Here is an 18499-nt window from a genome sequence, read left to right on the forward strand (position 1 = left end):
GCATTAAAAAGGCATAAAGCTGGTATGGCGCTTGCTGGTGAAAGTATGTATGCGGCCGTGCCTTCTTCAAAGCAAACGCGTGACGATTGATCGACCGTTGGGATGGATGGATGGATGGAAAAATTGCTGTGAAGGTTGCTGAAAGTAAACTTGTGTGTGTGTTTGCTCCAAGTAATAACGAAGCAAATGAGAAAATTCCTCGTCCATTTTTTTTGTTTAAACGAAACTCCTTCCTTCATCCTAGTGCAGGCAGAAGAGTCTGCTGCGTTGAGAACTTTGTGGAATGCAGAAACAATATATCTATAGCACCATCGCTGTGTCCGTTCGGGCGTGTCCTCGTCCGTGTGCGTCCGCAAGGTCCGAAAGTGGAAAACACTAACCGACACCGCACTGAACCGACCGACCGACCGAGGGACGCCGGGAAAGCGCCAGAGCCGTGTCGTTTATTGTGCTTAGTTTTATGCGCACGAAAATGTCGGCAGCAAATGAAGTTATGGTTAGTAATGACATCATTGGTCGGTTTTATGAGGCTTTAGTAGTAGTGCCGTGCCGCTACTCGAAACCGGTACACTTCCCCATCGTGGCCAGGCAGGCCCCCATCTATCTCTCCCTCTCTCGCTTTGTGTGCCTCCCGTTTGTCGTGTGGCTACACACAACATTGTCCCCATGCTGTTGGCGTTGGCGAAAACTTTTTCCTGCTGCTGCTAGGTTTTATTTTGGTTAGTTCGTTTTTTCTTCTGCCTCAATATTTTGCTGTTGGCTAGCAAGCTTGGAAAGCCACCAGGGCAGTGATGTTGGAATTTTGTGGACGCTATTTTTGTGCACACTTCTAATGATGCGGAGTAAATGTGGCGTGTTAAACGAGAGAGAGAGAGGTGGATCCAATGGAAATAGTAGTAAAAGTAATGCTGCGTAAGTAACGAACACGATCAACACTCTGCGCTGGACAGGGAGGGAAAGGCCCGTGATGTTATGAGGCTTATTGCTAGCAAAGTTCACATTTGTGCATCGGTCGGGTGTGTCGGGTGTTGGCAGCGGGGGAAAACTACCTCCACCAGTAATACACCTTATGCAGCACGTGTTTTGTGAGCCTATCGAGTGAAGTTAATAGCGAGCAGTGCGAATGTGGATCACGTTGGGGCTCCGTGTGGAGCTTATCACGCTCGTGGGGATGCTGTGACGTGGTCGATTAAACTTGGAGCCTTTATTTAGTGCAGAGTGAGCTTCTCCACTTCATTGCTCCTCTAGGTGCTCTCCATCTCTCTTTTCGACTGTATGAAAGTTTGGTAAGGTGTACACCCACGTACTGTAGTAGTTTTATCGCTCTATGTGTACGGTATTGCGTGTTTTGTTTTATAGAAAACGTGTGCAGCGCGATATCACTTTCTTGTAATGAGTATTTCAATCAAGAATAATTGCCAATTCTGTTCTGTTTTATGGACCGCAACGTTTCGGTATTATATTGTAATGAGTTTTCCACGTATGTTGAGGTATGTGCAGAATATGTTGGGTGATCATCAAACATAGAACTCTAGTTTTGTAATTAGTTTTATCTAAGCATGAGCAAATGTTATTTGAATTCCTTCCACAAGCCTTAATATCACAAAAATATAAACCAGGTTCCTGGAAAAGGTATACAAACACTATATATTGCATAAATACAGGGTTTTCCAAGTCAGTTTCGAATGTAAACATTGTTATTCACCGCATCCAAGATGTTTTTCAACAGCTGTCAAATGGTTTGTTTATTTCAAAATGAAATTTCAGTGTCAACTAATGATTTTCAACACATAACAAAGAACTGTCAAACTCAATCCAGCTTGAGTGGTGTTGAAAATCATGCTGTAGAAATTAAAAATTATTTTGATAGAAATGAAATGTCAGATCGATGTGGAATAACATCTTGCACGTGGTGAATAACAATGTCTACATTCGAAATTGATTTGGAAAACCCTGTAATAAATATTAATTTCTTCAGCATGATTTTCAACATGTCTCAAGCTGGATTGCTGGATAAAACGTAGTTTTAACAAGCTACATATATTTTGAGATACACACAATGGGTTCTTGACAAGGTGTAATAGATTTCAACAGGTAGATGCTTTGTCAACTGTTACTGAATCTGTTGACATCTATTCACAATCTATCAACATAATCAAGTGTCCAATTCTTCTTCTTCTTCTTCTTTGACACAACTACCGTTATCAGTCAAGGTCTGCCTGTACCACTAGTGGGTTTGGATTTCAGAGACTTGTTGTTTACCATAGCAAGATAGTCAAGTCCTACGTATTTCCGCGACTTGAACCCATGACAGGCATGTTGTGAAGTCGTACGAGTTGACGACTATACCATGAGACCTACAACTTTTCACTGAATTTCAGTATTTTTCGTATAAGAAAAACATATTGTAATTCGTGCTTAGGGAAAATAAATATTCTTGAATTATAAGACAACACTTTTAAACAAACATTAAGGCCTTCAGTCTCGTGCACGATTAGCCGATTAGCAGTTAAATAAATCCATAAATTTAACAGATAATGTGTGCTAAAGACTTCATGCTTTGTTTTATCCTATGCAATGGACTTTTCAACACAAATCTTAATGTTTCGATCTTCAGTTTAATTATCCCATTTTCACGTAAAACTTCTCCTTTTTGTTTTGCACGGTGGCTTGCGAAAGAAAGAGTGAGTGAGATGTAATTTATGATAATGCTTGTTTTTCATTCCTCTTCTTCCATCACAAATATCTAATGCAATAAGATTAATGCTGTGTCTGGATCTGATACCTTCCCGTTACCGCGTAGCGACCGTGTGCGATGCAACCTTCATCCTTTAAGCATACCCGCAATGGGAGGGGGAAAAAAGACATAATGGCCCGATACAAACAATATGCAAACAGACAACCAACGGTCCATTCCGCGCGCAAAGCGCTGGGCTGCAATCGGATTATATAGTGAGCTTCCCAGAGAGGAAAAAAAAAACATAAACCTGGCACGAAAAGCTGAGAAGAAAAATAAGCCTAAGTAAAAACAATACGGTGTGGCAGTACAATAGGAATAAAACAATAATATGGTACCTTTTTCTTCTCGGTTCAGGGGCTAGGGAACGAGCGTGGTAGTTGAGGGGCGAATGGAGGAATAGACAATGGAAGGAGAAATAAGGTTTTGGAAAACTTTTCAAATATAAAGCGAAATCCATTATATGATGATTTATCTGTTGTCATCAGCGAATGTGCCCGTAGTGCCCGTGGGCTTGGGCTTTTCTTTCGCTTTGCTTTGGTTTGGTGGGAGGAAAATCGGTCGCAAACTCTTTCAACCCTCCCGTCCGTCAACGTTGGGGGGGAGTTCTGAACAAATCCGTCCCCAGCTGAGGACGTTCGGAGCCTTTAGAATCGCAGAGGGAAGTTCTTGGAGGAACCAAGGACCCCGCATGGTTCGCATTATGCAAAACCTTTTCTGTTGCTTTTTTTGTTAGTTTGTTTGGTACCATTTTTACGGAAGCGAAAGAAAACTGTAGAATGAAGAATAAAACAAAAAAAAAAACAAGCCCTTTCTACCATTTTCTGGTTCATTCATTGTCTGAGGAGTTTGTTCGTTCGTGAAAGATTGGATCAACTAGATTAGGATGCAGCTGACAAAGGAGGTGCTTTCGTGGGGAGGGTTACGGGAAAGTGTGGCCGCTCGCGTTATACAGGGTTTTCCACGAGTTCTCATAGCCGTGGGACACTTAATGAACTCTTTCTAACGTGAAATGAACTTAATGTAATGGGAATTGAACTCTATAGCACCCTTGCTGGACAAATCCAATAGGAATTACGAAGGAGCCTGTCCAAAAAGGATGCCATAGAGTCCAATTTCCACCATATGAAGTTCACTTCCAGTAGGAATGAGTCAAGGACACACAACTATGAGAATCCCTGAAAAACCCTGTAACGCAGTTTTTTGTTTTCATCGTGGAAAGCCCAAAACTTGTGCTGCCTTAATCTTTACCAATCCAACATTTCCTCCATCGGCTCAGTTTGGCTACAACACACAGAGGCAAAGTAAACACCTTAACCCTGTACTAACAAACTGGGTGAATTGGGGTTTGATGGGCGGTTGGTGGGGGAACGAACGAATTATATATTTTTAATATGCAGTGGCAATGGAAACTTGGCACGCCAGCTGGCGTGTGTGTGTGTGTGAGTTGCTAAACATGACACGAACAAGTGGACCGGTGCGACAAGCTAAATAACAACTGCACACGGGCAGAGGTAACAAACAAACAAGCAGCAGCAGCAGCAGCAAAAAAAAGGATTTGACGACAAGCCTGCCAGACGCTCCTTCTTTCCTCCCCGAAGGGTTAAAAAGTTAGGCATAGCTAGGGTTTCGGAGGTGGGGGAAAAAGTTGTCGCATTCGTCGCATTCTCCAAAAACGGCGAGAAACCGCGCCGCAAGGTGGTAAATTGAATGTACCTTCGGCGGGCTGGCAGTTAGTCTAGTCAGGGCTGTCGCTTGGGATGGATAGTTAGCACTGGTTGTGTCCGTCCGAGAGGCAATCTGTGCTTTTTGTACTGTGTGTTGGGCCAGGGAAATCTCGCGATATAAAGAGAGAGAGAGGGTCTTGGGAGGGTTGTAGTGAAAAGTTAAAAAAAAACATACCAGCATGGCATCGCCAGCCTCTTTGGCCAGCTACGACAGTGATGGTAGCGATGTAATCTTCGTCCAGCAGCAGCAGCAGCTTTCGCCTGTTCAGTTCACCGCACTAATGCGCTCTGTGTGTCCTATTCTTTCCTATCCATTTCCCCCCTTTCTCCGGCTGTAGAATCGAATCTCCTCGATGCAGAAGATCGGCAAGGGAGAACCGGTCGACAACGATGAGTTCGACACGTGGATGAAGTCGAAGCAGCTGCTCAAGCCGGATGATCAGCTGGACCTGACCGAGGCGGAGCTGGGCGAGGAGATCCCGAAGCTGCTGTCGACCGAGAACCGCCACCTGCCGCGCAACCTGGTCGTGTACGACTTCCGGGAGGGTGCGTTCCTGCCGGTGCCACCGCCCGAGAACACGATCACGCTGCTCGAGTTCGAGGGCACCTCCATCCACAAGGACACGGACGAGGCGAAGGAGCAGATCTCGCGCAAGGGCACCGACGGTAAAGCGGATAAAATTTAGTTCCTTTTTCTTTTTTTCAGCGAGCATGTAAACACATACACACACACCGAGACACACAGCTGCAGAGAAAAAAGACATTCGAGCTGTTCATTCCGTTTATTTCGTGTTCTGTTTCCGCCCGTGGCGGGTCTTTCCGTTCATTTATGCCGTGTTTAAAGTAACCCTCTCTCTGCGTGGTGTGTTGGTGTGCGCGCCGCGCCTGGATGTATGCTATCCGTGCGTGGTTTTCTACCTAACGTGCTTAACAAGACAGAAATTTAAGCAAATTGATACCGAAAATAACCCATTTCAAGGCTGTGGATCTTTTACTCTACCTATCCACAAGCGCACTGCACCATGAAGCAACTGCTCTTTTGTTCACTTTTCTCTCTTTCATACTTTCACTCTTGTCGCTGGTGCATGGAAAGACTTTAAATATATTTTTAATAATGGCATGTTTCAGTACTTTTGTTTCTTGATTTAGTTCAATATCAACTACTTTTATAGGTTTTTGTTGTCTTTACATTAATCCTGTCTATTATACTCAGTTTTCTTAAAAGCTCCATGTCTTGTGTCTTTCTCTTAGCATGTACATTAATAGAGACAACTAGCAAAGTGTACAAGCAGTACCACTCGGATAGTCTTCATACTTGTCACCTAAAGATACTAACAGATGGTATCCTCTCAGTCTTGTATGTAATTTAAACCCTGAACGATAGAGAAAGTCTTATGCCTGTGTAATCTTTTAGCATTAATTGATATTAGCTCATTATGATAGATTTCAGTTATGGGGATTTTCCCTTTAAATAATAATCCTCCCTGTACAGAGTAAGTTGACAGCATTGAAGACACGCAAAGACTTTCTTCGGTCGTTCCCTGACGCTCGCAATACCGTATTAGACCGTGTTTTCCCACCTGTATACCACTCTTGTATTAATTCCATTTTTTCCACAACCCTCACCGACGTTCTGCGCCGGCCTGTTCTTTCCATTTTTTTCCTCCCCTCACCGAAACACAACCACCGCCACAATATTCACACTTCAAAATGCATGATGAACATTTAAAAAAACCTCATATCTACAATAATGCGAAACACTCGAAAATGAAAACAAACAAACAAATCAAAAACGAAAAAACGAAAAAAAAAAAAACGAACAAAAACTCGTCACCGTCATCCGTGCGGCTTTTCGTTCCCGACACTGCGAAGAGTTGAATGTCACGCTGGACAAACCGAAGGAAACTCTCGCCGAAGACCAGGAGGACACGAAAAAGCCCGACACACCGGAAACTGGTGACGGCGAAGAGGGTGAACGGGATGAAGGTAAAGCGTAAAGCATTAGGCAAAACAAACCCCCTAAACCAATTGCAAAACAAAGCAAATCCTAAATCCGTGCAGCATCGATTTGAACCTTTTTGTCCGCTACCGTTGTTTGCTGTGATATTCTTCTCAGCTGTTTTATTCGTCTCTTTGTTCTTGTTCGTTGACTATCTGTTGTTGTTGTTGTTGTTATGCGTGTGTTCGCTAGTCGCTTTGGTAGATGTACGGTATTTAGATTTCTATTACTTTACTTTTTATAATTAATATTTAGTACATTACATCATTTAATGTGTAGTTTTGTATCTAGTATTGCCGTTTTTATATCTAGCTAAACATTTTTACATAATAATAAGAGCAGTATAATATTCTGTATGATTATCATACCCTAGTTTCGTTTTCCATAAATGTAGTTTATACTCTAAAATATGAAATAACATAAAAACTGATGCTTTAAATGGAATGTGTTGAGTTTCTTTTATCGAATCAATGAACTATTTAAGAAAGCGATGTAGGATATAAATGTAAAAAAATATATTTTTTCTATAATATTGAGGATTATTTTAAACTTTTACTAAACTCCTTTGATTCTTATTTATCATAGTTTTATTAAAATCCTTCCATTTTCAATATTCAGGATTTCCCATTGGTTACTACCCGAACCTTTTTAGGTTTGTCTCGTCTTATTCGTATTAGATTAAAGTAATGCGAATAAACAATCAAACACAGCGAGAGAGAGATAGAGCAACAAGAAAAATCTTATTGATACCTGTCAATACTATTTGATTACTATTTGAAACTATAAATGATTTAATACGTTTTGTGGCCCTATAATTCATTTATTTTACTCAATACACTCCACTCAACATTAAAATATTTATTTAAATTAAATTAAATTATTTAGACTGTACATATTACCTAGATCTTAATTTTCTGTAAGTAGTAGCTCAATAATTCCCAATCAGTTACATGATGTGTGTATTGAATGTATCCATTAACTTACTTCTTTTACGCTATAAGGAAGCCACAATGGCTGCAGTGGAACGAGGAAAATGAAACAAAATCCTCGATCATCTTTTAATTTTGCGTATTTATTTCACTCGTAGATGAAGCGGAAGGTGAAGGCGAAGGTCAAGAGCAGGAGGAAGAAGTACAGCCTCCGCCGGAAGAGGAAGCTCCGAAGAAGAAGCTCACGAATCAGTTCAACTTTTGTGAACGTGCCGCCTTGACGATAGCGAACCCGTCACGGGTAAGTCATTGTGCCTTAACCGTTTGAACTACTCTTGAACCACTCAACCACCTTCGATCCTCTGCCCAGTCCGTCGACACTCAAACAATACCACCGCCAAGATCATCGTACGGTGCCAGCGTGCTCCAGTGGGTGATCTACGATTCGTACATCGAGGATTACGCGCAGCAGCAGCGCGAGAAGGAACGCGAGAAGGAGAAAAAGCCCGGCCTGCAGCGGCGCGACGAGAAGAGCCGCAAGGACGAGAAGGCCAAACAGGCGGAAGAGTTTAACAAGCGCTACCTGCAGGCGTGCCAGATCATCGAGCGGATGGTGAACCAGAACATTTACGACGAGATCGCCCAGGACTATCGCTACTGGGAGGATCCGTCCGATGAGTTCCGCGAGGAGGAGGGCACACTGCTGCCGCTGTGGAAGTTTTCCTACGAGCGGACGAAGAAGATGTGCGTTACCGATCTTTGCTTCAACACGCTGTACTACGATCTGTTTGCCGTCTGCTTTGGGACACGTGAGTACGGAACGATTTTTCGATTGAAAGTATTTGCTTTAACGGAAAATGGGAAATGTGCTAACTCCCTACGGGGCGAGGCAAAAAAAAGGGAACAGAGGGACAAAAGCGATGGGATTGTCACAAATTGACGACATGAAATCGATAAAATTGAAATTCATTGAAATGTCCCGTCCGTCAAACTTCATTGCGACCCCTCGCGAAGTGTGGGGTGAGCGTGTTACGGGGCCGTACACACGGACGCAAGACACAAACGACGCACCGCAGACCAGAACGTGACAAGCGTGCCGTACTGCAGAGGCAGAGAGCCCGTGCGTGGAAGAAAGTTGCTCCCAGCCGGTGGTGCCACTGTCCCAGTTTTCCGACCGCACTGAACCGGGTATCCGGGTGCGATTGGTATGCATGCCGTCGTTCGGTTTGTTCCGTTATTTATGGCTTCATTACGTGCTGCGGAAGTTTTGATGTTCCGCCAGTAAACGCCAGAGCCTGCGGTAGAAGAAGGGGTCGGAAGGGGCGGAGTTCGACTGACACACAAGAACGACACAAACATAACACGAAAGATATAACACCGCCCGGATGGTATAGGTCAGGATGGTTGCCTTCACTCCGTGTTTGTTCCAGCTGAGACCGAAAGGTGAAAAGACGCTAACTGCTACTGCCGCGCAACAATGAGGAAGACGACAATGACGACGACGACGACTACGACACACGGACGATGACGGGCCGTAATCAATGAAGAAATGTTGGGCAACGGATATTAATTGAGAGATATGGCCTGCTGCATTGACGTTGCCAGGTACTTGCACGCGGCTGGTTGGCAATGGCGGGGAAATGGATGAGCCATGGCAAGGCTTCCGATTGGATGAACGGGAATCAGTTTAGCCGCTGTGGTTTATTCAGTAGAATGTAGAGCTCCATCGTGATAATGGTGCCTGGCATGGCGGGAGAATGGGAAAACATGATTTGCTTGCTAAATATATTACAGTGCGAGGGATAATGGGACATAATGAACCCCGATCGGAGCTGGTTCGCTGTCGGGGATGGGACATGTGATGTTGTGATGTTGTGGCGAAGGAGAGCGGCCTTGACTAGATTGATTAGTTTCACTTGTTATGAGAGGGGATGTATCGATGTTAATGTAGAAAGCTAGCAACCCAGAATGCTTTAGTAGTAAACCTACCTTGGAAGTAATCTGTACCTGTAAGAGGGTGTGTGCTTTGAAGTATGAAAAAGCTTTAATTTATATTAAAGTTGAGCCCATCTACTAGTTCTATGTGAGAGTGAAGCAGCTCCTATGGGGAAATAATAATTAATTAATGGCAATTGTATTACTTGTCCTTGTTATTGAATATTGGAAGGTTTGAATTTGCCCATTTCGTTTGACTGATTCCGTTTTATTATTGCAAACTTGCACAAAATGTTTGCACGGTTTCATTAACCAACTGAAACATCAAGTGATTGAAATATTCCTTTACACGATAATTCCATGATAAACATGAATCCTGTATTAGTTTAAATAAAATTGCATGGAATAGTCAATTATACTTCAGTTATTTGATGTCATGATATGAAAAAAAAAAGTATTCCACTGATACATGTTTCGTTTATTCAATCGGAATGCGTATTAATGTATACTCATGTATGAGTCGACTACCACTTAAGCGCGACTACATTTAGAATCATTTTAGGAAATTAGTACTAAAACAGGCTCTTGTTAAGCCTTCGTGGTTTACGGGTAATTTTGTTTAATAAACTAATAAACTAAGTTTAATAAATTAAGCAACAATACTTTAGACTAACAGTCTTGTTAGCCACAGCCTGCTTTATGCAGCTTAGCTAATATGCATCGGTCAACGTCGGTATTGTAATATGCGAAGTCATTTAATCATTTTTTTTTAAATTTTCTATTTAAGGAACATGATTTCAATTGAAATGGAACATTTTCAATTCGAGCAATGATCTCGTAAAATATATAAAATTATTGAAAAAAAAACAACAAATCATTTCCTTAATCTCACAATAGTCTCTATAGTTAATTTTGTTCTGCCAGCCACCTGTGAAGGAGACGCCTGGTACTTGTAGTAGTTTATTGGTATCACTACACAGAACACTGAAGTTCAGTAAAATTTTAATGATTTTTTTTGGGCTAAAGATTCAGTGATCTTTTCATTAAAAATATTGTTCACTGAATCATTCAATAATGCTCGGTAGTCACCAAAATGACGGCTCGTTTACTGAAATCACACTAAAGTAATTTTCATATGACTGATTTTTCAGTAGTTGGTAGCGATTAAAAGGTGCCATATTTCTTTTAAATTGAGTTTTTTGTATTGATGCACAGAGATTGCCTGTCCCTTATATTCATATTCATTCATGTTTTATGTTATTTGATATAGTTTTTATACTGTTTTTTGCCGCAACAAGTTTTGATGGTTCAGTAAGCACCCACAGATACCACAAGATTTCAGCATGCACAGTGAACTGCAGTAAACAAATTGATCTTCTTTCAAAGTAAATTTCTGAATCTCAATAATTTTTATTTGCTTATTAAAAAACTGCTTATTGTTCATACCAATGTGGCTATTACGAGTATTGTTAGCGGATAGCTAGTAATTAAAAAGTACGCGTTTGTATGAAGACTGTACGGAGAATGTAACCCAGTTTTTGGGAAAAATTATTTAAAATCTCTTGATTTATTAAGACAAACGAGGCTATTCAAAATTTCAAAAGTAAATGTGAAAAATGAGTTTAGACTATATTGATCTTAGTTGTAGATTTAAATATGTAAAATTCCTTTAAAATATCTCAAGCAAGTGATTTCTGTGGCTTTAGAATATTTAAAAAAATCAAAACAGTTGAATTCTTTAACAAACTGTCACAAAAAGTCTACCCAGTGATACAACCCATGTGCCGGTTCAGTGTTTTAAATATTCTCTTATCCTTAAGTTCTCGCTCGAAAGCCTCCAAATCTCGTCATCCTTAACCCCGCGGGGCAATTTGGGAAAGAATGTAATGGAACATTTATTCCATCTCCATCACTCAGCATTCTCTCTCTCTCTCCCTTACTGTCCCAACCCATTTCTCATCTTTTCAATCCATTGAACAGTAAACCATAAAATCAAGATACCGTTACAACCCATTAAACCTTTACTGCGTCGACCGTCGGCGACTTGGCGACCGCTTTTCAAGTGGATCCGTGGGAAATGGTAACAACGAATGTGCGCTCCGTGTGTCATTTGAGGCTCGCCGGGTCCACCAATCGGCTCGGGGCCTGTCCGTTCGGCATGGTGACGGCGTGGAACTTCACAATGTTCGCTCATTTTCCTCACTCGCCTCCTCCACTTTTCTATCGCATCCACATCGTCCCATCGTTGGTTTTGGTCGTAAAAAAAGGCTCATCGCGAGCTGTGAGTTTCATTTTCTCGGCCGGACAGCTTGCTGTTGTTCTCGCTAAAGCCTCCAGCTTAAGGTGACGTTGTGTTGTGGCTGTCGGGAAACCTACAGCAAAAAAAGGGACACGCTCTACCACGCTTGTGTGAGGAAAATTCGCGAGTTTTTCGTTCCCGTTCACGGTGCTTCCCCCGCGGGAGTTGGTGGGCAATAAAAGCGCAGTAAAATCAAAATTAATACCACTCCACTCTTTTATGACACTTTGCACACCTTTTATCCGCACGGGGTAGTTTCACTTTATTTTTCGCTCCCTGCATTTCTCTGCCCGGAACGTACGCGGGTTGTTTGTTGACGCTGGTTGCTTTAAGAGGTGCGATCCCGAATTTCCGTGCAGACTGGAAGCAAGGGAGGAAATGAATGCTTCTCACTGCACTCACCCGTCACAGGAAATTGGATTATTAAATGAAAATAGTGAATTGTTTTACCCTTTTGGTTGGCCATGATGCCGTCTCTGCCCTTGTTCTGTGACGGAGCTGTTGCACTGAGCTACGGAAACGGTATTTAAAGAACGCAACCGGTCATGTGGGAGGGTTGAATTTACGGGAAAATCGTATGGTGGTAGTTGCGAGTACATGCGCTAGATTGGAAAAGTTAATTTAATGAGAATAACATTATGCATTCCCTTGTGGGGTTGGTCATTTGCTGTGTGGTCGAGGATCTATTAATGTGTGGGCAATCTGTCGGGTCGGTGATACGTTTGGGGATACATCCTGGTTGAGGTCGTCCTGGTTTATGTTGGATTTTGTGTCGTTGGCTTTAGACGGTTAGGTTGTTGAGTGTGGAGTCAAAGAGAGAGTTTGTTTGAAAATTAAATATAGAAGTATAACAGTTTAATACTTTTCAATGCTGCCTAATATACTATACTATACTATAGCAAGGTTTTTGTTCAATGGTATGAGTAATTAATTACAGAGGGTTTTATTTACTCAGAAAATGATGGTTTACAGATCTATTAAGTTTCAAACATTAATTTAGTTCTCTTCCTGTATGAAAAAAGTCAAATCTTCTGTTTTAGTTTCATAATCTTGGTATGATAATTGTTTTATTATTGCTTTACTTTAAAAGAAGAACTATGTTAAAATAATAAATTTATTTAATTGTTCAACTTAAATGTATACACAATGTCTTGATTGTGCGTAGGATGACTTTGGCTTATTTTTTCAGATCAATTCTTTATTTAAGCATAATACTTTGAGGACACTTCACACACTTTCTATCAGACCATCAAATATTCAAAAAATTTGGACACTTTATTTTGCAAAATGTTGACTAACGCCATTATACAAAAACAAGCAATTTAAGATACGCCTAGAATTATAGAATTGAATATACTAAAATTGATGTTTTTATTTAGTGAACAACAAGCACCCTTCATAGCTAACTCTGAAATGATAAAGGACAGTTTAGATGAAAATTTAGTATAAATAATAACCATGGTAAATAGGAAAATAAGATAAATTTTTAAGGTCGCTAATTGTGGTCACTGTGTGGCCATTGTGGTATGATTTATGAATATGAAAATATTCTTTGAACAACATGTAAGATAAGTGTTTTTATAATTATTACCTTTTTTTATTTTAACGGTTTCATTTTCCATTAGTGTTTTACTATATGTTATGTTTGACGTAATGACCTACGTGGTCATGCCAGCCTGTACAGGCATTCGGGATTTATTCAGTACCACACAGCCGGACCCACAACGAGCATGTTTTAAGTTAATTCGTGCCAGTGTACCATGGGACCGTCCTTTTCACTATATATGTTATACTATATAGTTAATTAAGTATTTTTTTAAATCTAAAAATGGCCAAACTCAATATTAAAAACATAACCATTTTGGATTGAGTATGGATAATTCTAAAGATCATCAAAACATTGAAGGGATTTTTAGGGTAGTTTAACAGTTGGCAGCTAAAACCATGGCCAATACTTTATACAAAACCACACGCCGAACTAAATTAAACGTCCTATGATTTTCAGCCTTAAAAATACGTGAACCAACGCTGATTTATCACAGGCTCTCTCAGGTTTGCTCACGATTTATGGATTTAAATATTAAAAACTGTTTAATTCTATATTTTTGAATTTATTAAAAGTACTACAATGCATGTAAAATATAAAAAAATCATTTTTAATTGCATCCTTGTTTGTATAAGAATGATGAAATCCAATATACCGGAACGTAACTGTCATATGAAAGGGTGGAGTTTAATCTTTCTGGCGTAAATTATATAAAGGACCATTGTTAGAATATGTTATTCTGAGAAACTGTGAAAACTATAGTAATAAATCACCAAATAAATCAATTCACAACATATAGCCTCATTGATAAGTTTTATCTTCCCATTCCAGTGGACTTTATGAAACAGAACGCTGAAGGTGCCGTTTGCTTGTTTACCATAAAAAATCCCTCCTTCCCGGACTATAGAAGTGAGTACCACAATCCCCTATCAGGTTACTAAAAAAAACACAATACTAACAAAACACTATCCTATCGCTTTTGCAGTCGCCACCGAAAGTGGTGCCATGTGCTGCGACATTCACCCCAAGTACCCGTACCTGATTGCGATCGGCCTGTACGATGGGAACGTGATCGTGTACAACCTGCAGGTCGGTACGAAGGAGGGCCCGGTCTACATCTCGCACGGCGTCAACGGCAAACACGCGGAGTGCGTGTGGGAGATCAAGTGGGGCCCGGACATGCAGGATGGCGAAATCAACTTTTTCTCCGTGTCGGCCGACGGGAAGGTGTTCAACTGGGTGCTGATGCAGAACAAGCTGGCCATTACCACGATCATTACGCTGTTTCTCGAGCTGGATCAGGTCAGCGGTCCCGATGGCAGTACGCTGCGGTTGAAGGGTAGCGGCACTTGCATGGTGTTCCATCCTCACAATCAAGAAATTTTCCTCGTCGGTACGGAGGAAGGATACATCTTTAAGTGCAGCACAGCGTACAGCTCGAAGTAGGTGTGAGAGGACGTTTCCCGGTTTTGGCAGCTTTATAATCACGACAATTTCCATTTTCCTTTTGGCACAGATATCTAATGACGTATCATGCACACTATCTGCCGGTGCATCGGATGGATTACAACAAGTTCAATTCGAACATTTTCGCCTCCTGCAGTGGCGATTGGCGGGTGAAGATATGGGAAGATATGCGCCCGTAAGGATACGAAAGCTTCTGCTCTGTCAGAAAGCCAAAATGCGTGTGCGAATGCTTAATGTGAGTTATGTTTCTTCTCTCCCTCCCCCTCCCAGTGAACCTCTTTTCATCTTCGATCTGGGCTCCTCGGTGGGCGACGTGAAGTGGGCACCGTACTCGAGCACCGTTTTCGCGGCCGTCACGACCGAGGGCAAGGTGTTTGTGTTCGATCTGAACGTGAACAAGTACAAAGCCATCTGTACCCAGGCGATCGTTTCGAAACGCAAGAACAAGCTTACCCGGCTGGCGTTCAACCAGAAGCTGCCGTTTATCATCGTCGGGGACGATAAGTGAGTATGGGGTTGGTTTGGTTTGGGTGGGTATGGGTGAGATTGTTTGAATATTTGATTGCATACGATGCCCGTAGCCGGGGCGTATGCTTGCAAGGTATCGTTCTGTTTCTGTTCTAGTGGTGTTGATGGGTTCGATTTGCGATTGCATGAAGTAGAGCTCGCCGGCAGCAATCTGGTGAAGGCGAGGATAGATAGTAGTGTAATGTATGGAAGGCATGGAAAGGAAGGCAATTTTTATTGATTGCACATTGAATCTGTGGGGCAGGAATACTCGGCTTGCATATTACTCCTATATTACATTCAGAGACGGAGACGGAGCTATAGCATAGACAACACTGGAGGTAGTGTCCGTTATGGATAAGGATACTGACCGACAGAAGCATTGGGATTGCTACTAGGGAAGTGATTTAATCTTGACGCAAATGAATATTAGATTCAGATACATGTCATATCATCAAACTCTTCATGTTCTATTATCTATCCTCAATAATTGAAAGTACTATAGATGTTGTCTCTTGAAGATGAATTGAATTTTTCTCTTCTTCTTTGGCACAACAACCGCTGTCGGTCAAGGCCTGCCTATACCCACTTAGTGAAGTGAGCTTGGCTTTCAGTGACTTATTGTTACCATAGCAGGATAGTCAGTCCTACGTATGGGGGCACGGTCTATTCGGGATTTGAACCCATGACGGGCCAATGTATCTCATGTATCTTTAGGATGCAAATTTTGACGGTCTCGACATATTCCATACATGTTATGTCTCTTCAAGATGAATGTCTCCCCAATTCTTCTAAAATTCTCTAAAATGAATTTTTAGGCGTTCACAAAAATATTGGTCAAATGATGCCATGTTTTTCTCCTAGTATCTTGGATACTTCATAGCAACATCTTCATCAGTTTTCCTCAACATGAATACCTCTCTAAGCTGACGGTCTCATAAAGATTCACCTTCGAGAGATTTCACTGTAATTAGTTACCTTGTGCTTAGCTTACTCACCTACGGGCATATCCAGGTAATACCGGCCTTATCGAGGTGTATTAGATTTATTTGTAGTCCTACATTACCGGATATTTTATCCTTGACACTCCTGCGAGACCCAGCATCATTTCTCGCTCTTGAAGGAACCCTTTATTAATAGTTTTTAATAGACCGTTTAGGGTGTAAATGCCCGACTAATAGAAATTATTTATATCACAGTCAGAAACAAAAACATGATAGTCATCGTCTGAGGCACTAAAAACCGAAAAAAAGTAATTTATCTCAAAATCTGTAGAGTCAGAACATGCGAGCTTATTGTAATTGGATCCTTTGCCAAGCCGAAAGTCTTCCGACAGTAAGTCAAACTTTCAAAAGCTACCTCATTAATTTCGCTTCAAAAGCGACCCTTTGTCATTTGGTGTTCCGTTTTACAAACTCGACAATATTATCATTTTGTCGTTCCGCAGTGCTTACTTGCCAATGTTCCAATGTAGTTCCAATGTTCCTGCGTTCGGTCCAAGTAATTATGACTAAATGTTTCCCACGCTACCCAAGCGTCAATAATTTGTTAATGACAAACTTACTCGGCGAATAATTGATAAACATAATCCGCTTACCAAAAGCACACATACACCCACACACACACCGCTCTACAGGAAAGCGCCAGTGGCAGTAGCCAATCGAGTGACTGTTTAGTGGCACTCAAGTGTGCCACTTTGTTTCGCACACGACTGCGTGGCGGGTGGGAGAGGAGGTTGCGTTCTCCATTTATCAAATCTTATAATTAAACGGTTAACGATGATTGATGTTTACTTGCTTTTTGCCTGCCAAAATATGTATTTCGGTGACTTGAAGTTGCCGATGGTTGGCTTGGGGCGGCGGGACAGTTTGATGAAGGTCGTAGCGCACAGGCGCCTTCGCTGTCGATTAGGTTGAATAAGCTGTGGCGGAATTTTATGAGGGTTTTAAGTTTGAAGTTGCTTTTATTTAACTTTTTTACTGCCACCGAGCGTTTTTATTGTGAATAAACAAAGTGGTACTAATTTTTCCGATAAGAGTTTCAAGTAAGAACGCTTTACGGGTCAATAAATGATCACTTTATGAGTTCCTATGAGTGACTTATTTATAAAACTGAGTGGTTCTGTTTCATTCCAATTATGAAAACATATTAACCTGTCACTGAACTGTAGACAAGGTGTTCGTTAAAACAAAACCATTCACCATAAACTTATTGCCATGTTCGTTCGTTACCATTATTAGTACCACATGGCACGAACATTTAATTCAACCAACCTGGTCTGACCCACCAAACTCATGCATTTTAATTTGCCTCAGGAAAATGAATTTATTCGAATTTGGTCCCCCCCTTTTTTTATTCCTTTGTTTCTTCCCCTTTTCCACCACGCTTTTCCATCATCCTTTCGATAAAGTATGGACCGAATGTTTTATGAGGTGAAGTGTGCACCGGCCGGTGGTCCAGTTCCACCAGTTCCACCCCACTGTTGACGATGTATTGGCATCATTTATCATTCGGTGCCAACCACGTTCCAACTGGATCCGATGTTGTGCGGGTTTGTTGGTTCATGTTTGCTGGTTCTCCCCCATGGTTCACTACAAATTAATGTTGACGTGTTTCATGTTTTTTTCACTCCTTATTGCAAGATGTTGTTCAGAAATTTAATTCAATTACAAGGGGAACGGGTTAGCATCCTGCAGCATCCTGCAGGGACCGGTTGGGGTCTTTTGGCTTAATTTTTCATTGTCCAAACGGGATGGGTTATCATTAGTTGGCGGTTGTGTCTTACTCTGTGAGAAGCACTGTGTTGGATCTGTTTCGTTTCTGATCGCTTTTTTGTGTGTTTGCTTCTTTATCCCTTTACATAGAGGCACAACGATTACGCTGAAGCTTTCACCTAACCTACGCATCAAGACCAAGATGGGCAAGAAGGCGGGCGTCGTCGATCCGCAGCTGCTCGAAAGCCAGAAGCTGGACCGGTTGCTGTCGCTCGTTCGTGAGCTACCGGAAGGTGAAACGGTCAAGGAAACCGTGTCGACCGTCGCATCGAACTAAGCATGAGGAAGACATTGAGAGATTGCGAGGAAGAGCGACCTGTTTTTGTGCACGTTATCGAACCCACCTTTGGCAAACGTACGTTTATTGAGAGCAAAATTCGCAGCATGGCAGACAAAGAAGACACCCAACGGAGGATCGGTGTAGTGGACCGGTTCGTTTTGATTGTTATTTTTCGGATCCCGCTCACGGAGTTTGAAATAAACGAGTCGTCGAAAGTCAAATTACCTTTTTTGTTCCCCCCCAACCCCCCTCGGGCACAGCGATACTGGTGAACCCAGCCGGCATAGCCGGAAGGAAGC

At 41.7% G+C, this 18499-nt stretch overlaps 1 protein-coding gene across 4 annotated transcripts in view; it reads left to right on the forward strand.

The window, feature by feature from the left end:
• Positions 1-18424, forward strand: part of LOC120955732 (dynein intermediate chain 2, ciliary) — a 37854-nt gene extending 19430 nt beyond the window's left edge. For 2 of the 4 annotated variants that reach the window (XM_040376842.2, XM_040376843.2), the window contains 9 exons: positions 4803-5130; positions 6337-6450; positions 7551-7693; positions 7763-8201; positions 14004-14081; positions 14158-14614; positions 14689-14814; positions 14910-15143; positions 18011-18424. In XM_040376842.2, coding sequence (XP_040232776.1) covers positions 4803-5130; positions 6337-6450; positions 7551-7693; positions 7763-8201; positions 14004-14081; positions 14158-14614; positions 14689-14814; positions 14910-15143; positions 18011-18197 — 2106 coding nt within the window. In that variant the 3' untranslated portion in view covers positions 18198-18424. Of the gene's footprint in view, positions 1-4116; positions 4692-4802; positions 5131-6336; positions 6451-7550; positions 7694-7762; positions 8202-14003; positions 14082-14157; positions 14615-14688; positions 14815-14909; positions 15144-18010 lie in introns of those variants that run through there. The other 2 variants (XM_040376840.2, XM_040376844.2) reach the window with 2 other exon arrangements.
• Positions 18425-18499: the final 75 nt, after the last annotated feature.

The sequence above is a fragment of the Anopheles coluzzii genome, chromosome 3 (genome assembly GCF_943734685.1).
Source record: "Anopheles coluzzii chromosome 3, AcolN3, whole genome shotgun sequence".
In the NCBI taxonomy this organism is placed as follows: domain Eukaryota; kingdom Metazoa; phylum Arthropoda; class Insecta; order Diptera; family Culicidae; genus Anopheles; species Anopheles coluzzii.